The 14,024-nt window shown below is 41.8% G+C and overlaps 1 protein-coding gene across 1 annotated transcript in view; it reads right to left on the bottom strand.

Annotated features, from left to right (window-relative positions):
* ATP9A (ATPase phospholipid transporting 9A (putative)) overlaps window positions 1-14,024 on the bottom strand; it is a 60,421-nt gene that overhangs the window by 5,506 nt on the left and 40,891 nt on the right. Inside the window, exons 16-27 of the mRNA XM_065645500.1 lie at window positions 12,250-12,342; window positions 11,330-11,413; window positions 10,318-10,488; window positions 8,305-8,403; window positions 7,933-8,022; window positions 7,652-7,796; window positions 7,093-7,157; window positions 6,156-6,311; window positions 4,684-4,748; window positions 3,752-3,860; window positions 2,419-2,476; window positions 312-515 (exon numbers count right to left, since the gene is read on the bottom strand). Of these exons, the coding sequence (XP_065501572.1) occupies window positions 312-515; window positions 2,419-2,476; window positions 3,752-3,860; window positions 4,684-4,748; window positions 6,156-6,311; window positions 7,093-7,157; window positions 7,652-7,796; window positions 7,933-8,022; window positions 8,305-8,403; window positions 10,318-10,488; window positions 11,330-11,413; window positions 12,250-12,342 (1,339 nt within the window). The remainder of the gene's footprint in view (window positions 1-311; window positions 516-2,418; window positions 2,477-3,751; window positions 3,861-4,683; window positions 4,749-6,155; window positions 6,312-7,092; window positions 7,158-7,651; window positions 7,797-7,932; window positions 8,023-8,304; window positions 8,404-10,317; window positions 10,489-11,329; window positions 11,414-12,249; window positions 12,343-14,024) is intronic.

The raw sequence follows: 14,024 nt of genomic DNA, 5'->3' as shown, positions 1-14,024 counted from the left end.
GCTCAGGAAATAAAAACCACTATTACATGACAGCTGATGCATGGTAGAGCTCTGAAAGCAAGGATGAGATTCTCTGTGCAGCACACAATTTACCAACCACCTTTATCTCCTTTACCATTTCACTATGAGAAGAAACCATAAAATGTCTTTCAGGTGCTTTCATACCAAACAGAGCTTACCTTGATCAGAACCACTAACATTGTAATTATATTGGCTTCATCAACAGTTTTTACATTGAATTTGTGGCCCTACAGTCTTGTTACCGTTCAGGTCATAGACCAACTGATTGGAGAAAAGGCATTTAACCTTACCAATAAACTCATGTAAGAAGACCAGAGAAGCTATATAGCAGGAGAGACTAAGCAGCTCAGCCACTATCATGAGCCAGTGCCAGGTCTGGATCGTCAATGCCACCATCAGTAACTCGGTGAGAATCAAGGACGTGAAGGAAATGGCGACAATGTGCACAAATTCAGATTCAAAGAGGAGGAGTGCTCCATACATGATGATGCTACCTGCAAGGGAATGGAACATGTGGGTATTTTATTCAAACACCAGTCTAAGCTCTAAAACCCACTGCTAGGTCTTGGAAAGGCTGAAACATAGTTATGTCTTGAGACTGTTTTTCATGAAACCTGATGAATGTAATGACAATGAAACAGTTGCTATTTAGGAGACAGAACTGATGAGAAGACAGGGAAAAGTTACAGCAGAGGTGGCCAGACTTTTATAACAGTCTATCATATTCATAGACACATGGAGATAGGAAATTAATACATGCTATTTTGGCAACCGGAGATTTCTAACGTCACGAAACTCTATCCTCCCAGAAAAGCAGCTGGTCACTACTCAGAAGCTAAAAGATATCAAATACTTCGAAAACCTCCTGCATTGCCTCAGTGCCCAGACAGAAGCAGGGTGTTGAAAAGCTAACCTCTCCTTGCACTACTTTGGCCAAGATTTCTCCCCATTACGCTTCCCCCGAAAAGGGAGTACATGTTAAAGCGCTGGTAACGATGCATTGTTTTGTGCTGCTATTCTGGCTGGCCAGGGAATGCTCACAACGCCTCGCGCAGCCACCTGCACAAATAACTCATGTTAGCAGCATGAGTAATCCACACCAACATCCATCACACCAGGCCAGTTTCGGAAGGGAAAACCTGTGAGCGACTAGAGCTCGAGCCACAAAGTTCAAATCCAGCTGTGAACTTCCAAGTTCAAGTTTTTGGTCAGGCTCATCTCTGCTAGCAACTAGCCCAATTGTTTGGCCTGCTGTCTTCTAGTTGTTCAGCACATCAGAAGTGAAGTCACTTTAACCAAATATTGTCTTAGTGGTCTTAGCTCAAGAAGAAATCTTTCCCTCAGTGCATCACCCTCTGGCTTTAGCTTTTCACCACTTATGAGATTTCTATAAATGCCTTGGCTTTGTCATCATATTTGTACAGCATCAGAAGACCATTATCCCTGTTGTAGGGTTCTACCACATTAGATTTTGGAAGATAACAGCAAGAGAGCTTTTATATTCTTGGTTTTACTCCCTCCTGATGACAGTAATATCAATTAAACCAGTGAGAATTAGCTGCTTATTTTGGCACATTTATTCTGATTCTTGTTGATAAAGGAGTTTTGGAAAACAAGAAATTTTCTCACAGAATCATATGGCCATTGAGCTTTGTAGCTCCATGTTATTTACACGTTTTCCATGCTTCCCTGATTAACACTTAGAGAAAGTATTTGAGTTCGAGGTCACTTTATAAAAAAAGACAAACTAAAAGAAAAGGTCTTGTTAGCCATATATGCCAATTACTACATCTACTTTTGGAAAACAAATGCATTGTAATTAAGGCATTTGCTTAACTGTTTTAGCAGCCTAATTAGAGTGTATGAGATATGATGCAAAACCTGAGCTCTACTGTAGTTCTTCAATGCAGATGGCTGTGAAGTAACCAGAACTATTGCCACTTCTAATAGACAGGGTTCAGATAAAACACGCAAAGCTAGAGATTCTCTATTTTGCACGCTGACTCAGTAATCGGTATAAACTATAGGTTTGAAAACCTTCTTCAAAAGAAGGTGAGAGACACAAGCTCTACTTTACAGATAGAACAATTAAAGCACTAAAAGGAACTTGCACAAAACTACAAAGGATGGGCCCAGTCAGAAGAGCCATAACACTTTGAACTCCTACATCATTGCCTACAACAGGGTTGACAATTTGCTGCCAATATTCAGTTTTAGATAATTTCTTCCTTTGGTAATGCTGCCAACATTCTCTGAGACAAAAAAAAATATATTTATTCATTAGCCCAAGGATGCACTGCTAAAATCACGTCTTACTTAACTTCCTGCACTACAAAAAATTAGATATTCTGTACTCACTAAAACATCTAAAAGCACAAGTAGAAGTTGATTTCTTACCTTGATAGATGCTTATTAGGACCCATATTAAAAACGTTTTGTAGGATAATGGTCGTCCCTGGGGGGGGGCAGGAAAAAAAAAAAAAAAGACAAAGCTCTGTTAGGTTTTCTTTCATGAACATTCACTTACAGATTAGCCCAGCAATTAATAAAAGAGAATTTGAAGGTGATTTGGAAAGAAAACAAAACAAATCAACCAACCCTGAGTTCCTGTCTCTTTATTCTCATTCTTCACAATGCACAAAGGAGCCTGGGACTGTGGAAGCTCATTGCTTGCACAGTACAGTACAACCTCTTCCTTACTGCACACATGATTAATTCAATGCAAAGAGGTCTCATGAGTTTAGTCATTGTACTGTGAAATATAAGATGTGTATACACATATATACGAATACATTAATATTATATTTCTAGACACACACACACACAAATCACCATCATATTGAAGACAGATAGTTTTTAAAAAAGCATCTCCAGCCAACACAGCTACACCAGTATAAAAAACCCCTATGTTTAGACCAGGCCTAAGGATAGTTGGAGAATTAGTGGTTTATGACATAAGAGACAACATACAAGTGAAACCAGATGGAGGCTTATTCAGGCTGTTGGAAAAACAGGCTTTGCTTCTAAGAGTATCTGTTTAACAGAAATCCTTGAGGGAAAGGATCTGTTGAAGACTCAGTCCACCCTTTCCTTCAATTAAGAAAGATGTTCCCAGTTTGCATACTCCAGTTATTCAAAAAATTCTCCACGAAGAAAAAAAAAGAAACTCAAGACAAGATTTACCTTCCTGACATTTCTATGGTAAATATCAAATAAAGTTTCCTTTGTCTAAAGAGAAGGACCTGACTTTCATGCTAAAGCTACAAAAATGGCACAGCAACCAAATCCTTAGGTCCCTTTAGATCATCCTGAAGGCAAACTTCAAGAAACTATATGCTAACCTCCTCCCTCCATCAAATGAGCACATCCCTTCCCCCATCCCCTTTTCTGGCTTCAGGATAGTGCCAAATCCCCGACAATTTATCTTTCCCCTTTATTTTGGAACAAATTGGTAATATTAAATCCTTAGAATTTCCCACAGAATGGAACTTAAATTTCCCCAGCCGTTTTTAATAAATTGTATTTTACGTAGCATTCAATAACAAACTGCCAGGAAATCTGGTTGTATCTGTTAATTCCAATTTGCCTTTAAAACAATTTTGCTTGAAAACGCATGATAAAGTTCTGTGTCTGCTGATAACATATTTGACTTTACACTTTTAGAGAGTTTCAAATCAAGACAGAGATATCGCCTTAAAACCAAAAACAGACAAACAGGAGTCTCTCGCACCTTAAGAAGATCTTTGTAGAGCTCTGGGTACAACATTGCAACTTCAGATTTAACATCTTTGTCCAGGACTAGAGAAAACACTGGAAACATCGTGTAAATTGTGGAGTATCTGGGAAGAAGGTAGAAAAATCTGTAAATTCTCTAAGGTGCAGATAAGCAAACAGAAATGCCAGTTTTCGGAAACGAAACACAGTGTTCTTGAAGTGACAAATGACGTACATGTTATGAAAACTTGCAAATGGAATGCACCAGAGTTTTGCATGTAGGAAAAACCTGCAGACTTTGCTTTTTGAATGGCCTTTGATTAGAAACACTCATACACAGATGATTGGTTCAAGTATTGCAACTGCTATTACAGGATTACTAATGGAGCCAAGGACAGACCTGTGCCCACCCCAAAGTTTGCTCTACAGTTCAGCCTTGATCCTGTTTGCATCAGAAGACAAAGGAGATGAATTTGCTCTTAGTTTTTAAATTACGTACTTGAAAGTCTATAAACTCATGGGATTACAAGTGTAATCTCATTATGTTTTAGACAGGAACTGATTCCTCCTATTGGAGGTTGGGTTATGTCCCCGTTCTGACCCATGCGGAGCTTGGCACTGGCTCTCTCTGCTCCGCAGGCACCAGAGGGTAACAACCATCCCTCTGCTTTTTATTGGGCTCAAAGGAGCGCTTCTGGAGGATTGCTCGCTCCTCACATTCCACATGTGACAAGCTGTCCTTCTGGAAAGGTTTCTAGAAGTGTCTGCACTGCCTCAGTGGCTTTGCTCAGCACAGAGGAGCTGAAAGGGGCAAGGACCACATCCACCTTCTGGAGCAGTGCTGTGAAACACGCAGGGTGGAGATGTGCATGCCTTGCATGCTCATTAGCCCAAATCTATTCACTGTGCACAGGTTTTAGGTACTATTAGTAAAAAGTGAGCTCTTACCCAATGATGAGAAAGCCTTGGTAGAGAGGAACTGAAGCAAAGTAAAATACTGATGAGAAAACAGCCTAGAAAAGAAAAGAAATAAGCTTTTCAGGTGTTAAGATCCTGAAGTAAAAGTAACAGCTTAAAAATAGATTCTGTTCAAACTGGAATGTACTTGCAGTGGGTTCTCTAAATTCCTGAAATGAAGACAGAAGAATGTGATATCAACCCTTTCTATTCCTATGCAATACTTGGATGAAAGCTATGTTTAATAGCAAACACCAGAGAGCTGGACTTGGAAAACTTTTTCTAATGTAATTCCACACAGAAGAACATAAAAGAGTTTCCTCCAAAGCCTGCTGGTTTGATCAAAAATGTCCAGATGTTGTAGAAGAACAGGTGCATACTTAATTTATGCCTAGATGATGCCTTCACAACAAAGAGTTAGCATGTTAGCATTCACTAATGCAAACTCCAAAGAGTTCAAGCTTACTTTCTTTTTTTTTTTTAGTCAGAAGTTATGGGTTTGTGTTCTGGTTTTCAGCTGCAGAGTAAGCTAGACTGTTACACGAGTTTGAGCCTTTTGTCTCTATGCATCCTTCTCCAATGTGTTTATTCTAAAAAGGGGAGAGGGCAGCACCAGCCTTCTCAAAAATATCAAGTATTTTACTCAAAGAAAAGCTTAGCACTTTTAAGAAATACATCCGTACACTATGGCACGGAAATGCAACTCCCAAAGAGTAACCTCTGTCCTTAACTGTAACTTTCACTCAAGTCACCACAGCTAAGAATGAAATTTGGCTCATGAACTCTTAAAATCTCTTTCAACTCTCTCTGCCAACTGGCAATTGCATTTTTGTTGCACCGAGGCTCGGCACACATGAACAATGTACATCTTGTGAATACCAAATATATTTCTAAGGTTCCCATTGAAACGAAGAGGAGCAGACAGCTCTCTGGTCCCGCAGCAAGCTGCCGAGCAATTGGGAAGGTCAATACGTGCTTCGGCAGCCTCTGGCACAGCTCCTGCACACACGCCGCAGCACATCTGGCCGAGCTTTCGGTAACCTCGTCAGGGCCTGAGCCACGTCCTCCTCAGTTGCTTAACTTGGGCCACACTATTTTATGGCCTTACTTAAAACACACCTGAAAAGAAGCGCACTTACTCAGCAGAGACCTAAAGAGCATTGCCCTGCTTCAGATTTTCAGTATTTCCTAGAATTACTAAATGACAGCAAAGACATGCTGCATCACAGCAGTGTTTTGTAAAGCAGATTATTGTTTGTCTAATTTTGGAGAAGTTGCTGATGTTTGTTCAATACCAGGAACTTTCTTAGGTGTTTTCACACCCAAGTAACAACCTCGATTTCTAACCCAGGAAAATTCTCAGAAGAAGAAATAGTTGCACCCAAAATGAAGCGCAGAACTTTACTTCTTGATTTTACTTTTTCACCTCTCCATTGGAAAAGCCCTTGTGACAGTCCACTTACCTGCATTGTACTGATGCACAAGCTCCTGTGGATTACAAACTGACTGAGAGCTGCAGACCGTTTGTAACTGTTCCTTCCATGCACCATTAGCAAACGACCCAGGTGTTTAAACTGAGTGATAGAGAAATCAGCTGCAAGTGATGCCTGTTTTCCTTCCTGTGTACACCACCAAGTAAAAGCACAGTGAGATTATTTCATTATTGAAAAGAAATATCATATTATTATTTAGTTATCACTGGTAGAATGTCCAAGAAAATTTCCAATATATTAGGTGGGGGAGAATATTACCTGAGCACTTCTGCCTTTCACTGTGGCTTTTAAGCAAAGAGCAAAAATATGAGGAGAATTCCCATTTGAACCTTGGCCTCCAACTCTAAGCAACTCTCTGGATTATGATTCACAACACGCATGCTAACATGACACTCATATCAAGTCAGCTTTAAACATAAATTTTCAGTCTCAAAAGTTCGCACAATGTTAAGGTTTTGGCTCGCTGCAAGCGGAGTCTTTACACTGCCGCCAAATCCAGTCTTGTCACTCCAAGCAGCTCCACAAGCAGGAACCAGAGCTCTAACCCAGAGTGTGCTTTCTAAACTAAAATAAACAGGGTTTAATTGTATATGTAGGGTACATGTTATCAGAGTAATTATAACTCCAGCATTTGGAGCATCTATGTGCGATTAAAAACCCCCAAACTAACCACAATGGTCCAAATTCAGGCAATCTGCCAAGAACAAAATAATGAACTTGAACTCTGGAAAACAGCAGTCTCCTTTACAGCCAATTTATTTTTCATGATACAGCTATTGGTCTGATGATTATTTGTGTGGAAGCTTTTCACTTTCTTGCACAAATTTCTGAGGATCCGTTTAAGAGTTACTTGTGAACTAGCTCCTGAATTGCCATCAGAAGTCTTATTAACACGTGGCAATCTCACCTTTCCTTCAACTCCAACACCACAGTCCGCCTCCTGAATCATGCTAACGTCATTCCCTCCATCACCTGCAGGTCAGAGCACAAATGACATTGGTAGTTAAGCAACAGAGGCAACTTGCAACCCCACCAAAGGCATCTGCAACAGACTGTAATATCAGAAGAAACACTTAACTCTATCAACAAAAGCAGGATTTTAAATAGAAATTGGAAATTTAGATTTTTAAGAGGTTTTTTTAATAGACGCACACGAATTCAAGGCCACCGGTCACTTTATGGTGTACTATTATACCTACAATGCTGGAATAAAGCTCACAGATCAACAATGGCACTTTATTTGATCATGTTCAAGCCCTGTTTTGCAAAGATACCACCTTAAATATTTACGAGTAGTTCGTCACCGAAGTTCCCATATGCAAAACTTCACCTTATCAATCACCTCACGAAACCACTGTTCCCTAACTCAGCACTTCCAGGTCTTATGACACGGGACCGTTCACTCAAAAGAAGAAACGATAAAGACACCATCCTATCTGGTAACTCCTCCCTAACTAGTCCCCTACCTACTGCACAGGTGAGTTTGCCGGTCCTTTCCTGGAGCAACCGCACGATCTGGGCCTTCTGCGTCGGGGCGCATCTGCAGCACACGACGGCAGGGCACTGGCAAGCCAGCTCCATGAACTCATACTCGTAGTATTTCAGACACACCTAATTTACAGAGATCAGAAGCGTCACTGATGTTTGTGCTATGAAAGTATCTTAAAAAAAAAAAAAAAAAAAAATCCCAGTTCAGCCACAGTGATTTGGGGCTGTTGCTGACCAGCCCCAGGCGTTTGCAGCCCACCTCCAGCGAGTCACCAGAAATAACCAGAGCACAGTCGTGTTTCCGACGGAAGGCGTTCAGCTCCAGATGGGCTTCTCCACGGTTAGTCACCTGGGGAAAAAGGTGGCAAGTGAGGAAGGGTTTTCTTCATTGGGGTGAAAAAAACAAACAAGTCTCAAAGGGAGCAAAACTAATATAGACAGGCAGCACGTGGAGTTATTCAGAGCACACACGGGCAGATAAACAAAAGCTCAGGTGACAGAAAGCTGAGTCAAAAGACTAAAAATATTCTGGGTCTACCGTTGGAAAACAGTTGTGATCTCAGCACCCCTCCTGTCCCAGAATTCGGGGCCCAAACAAGTCTGCAGAGAGGGGAAGGTGGGTGTTACTCACTAGTCTGAATATATGGATATCCTGTGTCCGCGTCACCAAGTGTGCGTTCTTGGCTGTACATGTGGCTGTCTCTAACTTATCCCCTGTCAGCATCCACACCTAAAATCCAAATATTTAATGTATTAAATACAAATCTTAACAACCACATCTGCAGGACATCTAGAAGTACCATCTGCCAGTTCAGGCATAGAAAAGGACTGTTAAAATATATACACAAATTATTTTTCTAAAAAAGCCCTATTTTAAAACATACAAGAAAATTCTCACAGACGATTGAAAACAAAACTTTTACAGAGGCTGAAACACAAAAGAAGTTACAAGCTATGTATAACACTTTGCCCACCTGCCATATTTCAAGATTCTGCTGATAAACCCACAAAACGCAAGCTAAAGAATGTATATGCGTGTGTTAATGTGTCCCACCCCAGCTATTGCTCGTATGCTGAAATAAGCGGATCTCGCTGCAGAAAGATCCCTTATGGCCCTGCCTGAAATGTAGATGATGCAACTGGGGTTAGCTCACTGCTGATGTGTGCGTCTGGAACAGACTAAGCTGGTTGGAGGGGTTTTTTTAGACTTTTTTTTTTTTAAATATACACTGCTGTTTTTATTTTGTGCTGGTGAGAGGGGAACGTTAGAAAGCAACGTCAGCAGCAATACCCTGCTATAATCTGGCAGGGAATTCCCTCAACAGCGTTTTTTGGTTGTTGTATTTTTCCACTTTTTTTATTCTTTCAAGACACCACCCAAGAATATTTAACAAAACTTTAAAAAAACCTCCAAAAACCACCAAAAAACACAAACAAAACCAAACAACACACAAAGACTCATTTATTTGTTTAATAATCTGGGGCTGGAAAAAGACTTGATCTTAACAAGATGGTCTCTGTAATGAATTTCAAGACTGCCTTCACTCTTGATGTACTTCTTGCATGCAATTCTGTAACGAACATACCATTGCAAGGAGTGCTCAGAAGTGCTGCACTCGCTGTGCGATGACACGCTCCACACCCTGACACCAACTCCAGCCAAAGTGAAGAGAAAAAAACCCTTAAACTGCTTCGGAACAAACTGGCCTGGACTATGTCACGGGGGGAAAAAGCCAGAGTGCTGCTAAGGAGCTTTGAATCTGCACATCCCACTTCTCTACTCAAGTCCCTGCTGTTTACAGGGACGGTTCCAAAACAGAAAGCGCTTTTTGAAGTCTGTCCCAAGCCTTGAATCCCACTTCCTACCTCAATCTCAAACACGCAGCCCTGCTTTGGATTCACAGCACGGTTCAACATTTTGGTCGCTTTACTTGAAGCAGAGAAGCCACAACCAGAATCTTTCACCTACTTTTCTTGCCCAAATCTGAACGTTTAGTCCTTTTTTTTTTTTTTTTTTTGTTTTGCAAGTCCAGGATGTTACTGACAAGTTTTCAGAGAGAAAAACTAAGCAGGCATCGCTCCGGTTCCATCACCGCCGAGCACAGCTCAGGCCGCACTAACTCTTAGGTGCCGGAGCCCAGAAAGCTGGAAAAGAGAACCCAGCCCCTGATTCTCTTGGTTCAGACCCCCTCTAGTGGCTACTGAAAACACGTACAGACACAGCCCAGGGCTTCAACCCCAGCACGGGAGCTGGTGCCCCAAACACATCCCAGCCGGCCTTGCTTCATCCACCCACCTGAAAGAAACAACTGCCCAAAAGTGTCCTGTAGCCGCCCTCCTGCCTACGCACCCGGTTCTCTGCAGAAGGAGCTAGAGCATGTTAGGGGAAGAAAAGCACAACAGGTGATGTGCTTTCATGTGTTCAGTTAATATTTACTATTTCTAGCATGTTCCTGAAGTGATGTTTAAAACAAATCAGCCAGCCCCGCTGTTCCCACTCACAAAGGGCATCTGGTGAGATGTTCACATTGACAGGACCCTCAAACTTCTAAATTTACTGTCTAAATTTACTGTCTACAGACGGTGCCACATACTCCAGAGGGTTTAAGTGCTCCTGCTAGGAGTAGCATCGGGTTAGGCAGACCTTAATGCCAGCATTTCTCAGCGTCTCCAGAGTGGGCCTGACGTCTGTCTGCAGCTGATCTTCCACTCCGGTGAGACACAGCAGCTCCATCTCCATTTCCAGGCTCTCGATGACGGTGGCTACCTTCAGGGAGCGGTCGTGCACGCTCAGCTTGGCCTGGACATAGCGTGCCTGAGGACAGAGCAGACAGCCACGGTCACTCACACGGCCAGCCTGCACTTTTGTGGAATACAGAGTTAACCAGCATGAGGATTAACTAGTTCACCTCCGCTAACTGTCATTCAGGGATGGCACACGTAATGGCTTGCTAACACGTTACAGAGTAAGGCGGAAAATATTTCAGGAAGCTTTTGTGATTTTGTTCGTGCCCTGGGCCGGCCAGGCAGCGCGGTGCACAGCGCGTCCTCGGGCACGCACGCGCGGAGCCGCTGCTCAGGTGACACCTGCAGAAACCCTCGCACCACAGCTCTAACCACGGCTTCTGCGACAGGCAAACAAGGGCAACAGAGAATCCAAAACATTTCCACCATCTCATCTCTTCATTTAACTGAACAGTTCTTCATGTTTTGCCTGCCTGGGGCAAGCAAATGAGTGCCGTGCGTAGAGACCCATCTAACAAAACCCCACGCGTGAAGCCTGTGTTCCCATGCAGCCCGGCTGGGTTATATTCTGGTTGTTTGTAGTTTTCCTGGATGTCAAAACGCATCAATGAAAATTAAAAGCCAACACATTTCCTCGCACAAACACAACTTGTTGAACAAATGGATTTATAAACACAAAAGATTGTAAGGCAGGATTCAGGAACTGTTTTGGAGGATCCTGGCTGGGATCCAGTTTAAATACATATCACTTAAAGCCACTTTGATTAAAAGAACAGCAAGACATTGAAGAATGACAATTCTAGCGGAAAGCATAAGGAGATGAGAGGTGGGATTATCAGGAGAGGTCTGCCAGAATTACTTCAGCAATTGTTTGTTTAAAAACAAAGAAAAAAACACAAATAAAAACATACTTCAAAGTCTTGATACTGCTCTTCCGTCAGAGACTTCTTGGCTACAACAAGAACCCTCAGGCCTTCCCGAGCCATGTTACCACACTGGAAAGAAGGAACACATTGTAAACCATAAAATACATCTCAAGTAAGATGACTTATGCACAGCAGTGCAGAGACGGCAGTATAAGAGAGCAGGTTAAGAAAATGACCATCCCATTTGAGCAACCCCAGTGAGTCTGCAACATCTGATAAAGTGCATGATAAACCTGAGAGGAAAAAAGGAGATCTGCAATGGTTTGTAATCTATCCCAGTGATCAGAAACAAAAAATGTCCTCTGCTACACCAGTGTGGCAAAAACAAGCCCATTGATTTCATTTTCACTGTCTCGAAGGAAAAGAACACAACCCTTTGATTTGTCGACTTTACATCTCTGGCTACAAGCTCTTAAAATAACACCACAGTATTACTTCTTTGAACACTAGGTGTTGGGGCTGCGGAGAATCCGTAACTGAAGTTACTGCTATGAACTCCGTGCCAACATTACTACTAACCTGACAAACATGTCCCAATACAAAGCTGCCAAATACAGTTTTGAAACTAGACCTTTCAATCTAAAATAAATCTAAACACAGGATCAAGCCCAGGACAAATCTGGTGATCTTGAGTGGCAACCAGTTTTGAGCAAAATCCATTTTATTTACAGGACTTATTCTGCACTAAATACGTTGAACTCGCCACCTGACTTCCCTGCCACTGCATATATATTTGGCAGAAGACTAATCCAATGAATTGCCAAGATCAGCGACCTTCTGGCTTGCAGATGTTTTAGTGGTTATGTGCACTCTACCACACTGACAAGCTTTGTCCTGGGTTGCCCAGAGTGGAAAAAAGCACTTGCATGAGAAACCCTCCATACATAGGAGAGACGGCCCCATACCTCCTCTTCCAGCCAGTCGTTGTACTGCACGATCCCAGCCATCACCACATCAGCCCCCTTCATGTAGAAGGTGATCTCCCCTGTTGATTCATCCTGCAGATAAGAAACAGAAGAGTCTAAGCTGGGCCAATATCAGTGTATTTGGAGTGGCCTCAGCAAGCTAAGTGACAAGTATTCTGCACATCAGTCACAAAAATGTCTGCACAGGGTCAGGCTGAAGGTCCATCTGGCTCACCGTCTCATCTCGAGGCCAAAACGAGTTGCCTATTCAATTGCAACTTGGTTACTCGCAGAAGGAATTAATGCTTTAGACAAGGATGATCCGCTTTTAATCAGCAACACATGATTTCCATGCAGATACCTTTCAGTCCTGACTGCATGTGCCTTTGGAATAAATTCTATTCCTCATCTTGAAAATTTATTTCATACTTACCTGAAACAATAAAACAGACGCGTGAAGCTTAACAGGGTAAAATTTACTCTAATTTAGCCCGTTACATTATATGGCACAAGCATAATTAAAGTTTATGCTTGCTGCAGAAAGGTTAGATTGCTGCCTGCCTTATCTGATCCAAGTAATTTGTAGGCTGCAAGCAAAGCATATTTACATTACCACAAATTAAAAAATCCCTTCTAACCAGGCTGATACCTAAGGGGGTCACAGCTATTAGTATTACAAGCTAATGGAAACCCTGGCAATTTCCTCAAAGGAGACAAAACAATGAGTAAGGAACAAACTGCTCTGTAAACCAAGATAGCCACCAGGGATAGGAAGAAAATAAACTCAACACGCAAAACCAAAAAGCCCAGGAAGATCTGGAAATAGACAGCCGTGAACAACGGGGGGAAAGCACTTTAGGGAAAAAAGAAATGAAAGAAAAGCACAGTGGACACTTTTTCCTTCTCACACTATTGAACATACATATCAGTCTGTCCCATCATTACAGAAACTAGTGGTGAAGGTTCTCACGTGTGAAGAGATTGGTGAAAGCCCCAAATCCTGTGGCACTGGTGAAATAGAGTTTACATCTACCTGATGTGGGTAATAAAAGCGCAAAGAAGTACCCAAGTATCTTTGCTAGTGAAATTAAGAAGTAGTCAAGGATAACAAAGCTCCCGTACTGAGCGTTTTTGCCAAGCTCATAGAGATATTCACAAGGAAGACGTTTACAGTTAAGCTTAAGCATGGTCTGCAATGCCCTGAAACATCCAGCCTTCACATACTGATACCCACACATCCCACACGCCCAAAGCAAAATGCGTGTCACTGTACCAAAACAACGAGAATCTGCTTAAATAAAAGACAATGCTTTTGGCGGTAGCCAAAGGTAAAGGTTTATCTATTAAATTATTTGATTAAAAAGTGTCTAACAACATCTCTGCAGGAAACTGAATAAAGACTCCACTTCCCGTGCTGCAGAACTGGCTTAAGATAGTTTAGATTTTTTGTCCAATATAAATACTGTATCAGCTATCTCCTTGCATTAGTCATTTCCTCTCACTGAGTTCAATAGGAGGTTAGTGCGTTCTCATATTATGGTAAGATCACACTATAAATCTACACAGAGATTTGCCCGTTATATTGTTTTGGAGAGGCATCTTTTTCCACCGTGGTCTGACTCTGGCTACAGTTCAAAGGCTTCTTTCAATTCCAGATATGACAATAGCACTATCTTTGCTTTACAACAAAGATCATTCCACATGGGTAAGGGGAAAAATAATGCAAAGAAAAAGAAGAATGGAAAATATTGTGGTCAAACAAACAGGCCTTCTTT

The sequence above is a fragment of the Caloenas nicobarica genome, chromosome 15 (assembly GCF_036013445.1).
Source record: "Caloenas nicobarica isolate bCalNic1 chromosome 15, bCalNic1.hap1, whole genome shotgun sequence".
NCBI classification, from domain to species: Eukaryota; Metazoa; Chordata; class Aves; order Columbiformes; family Columbidae; genus Caloenas; species Caloenas nicobarica.
This window is presented reverse-complemented; position numbering and strand designations above follow the sequence as displayed.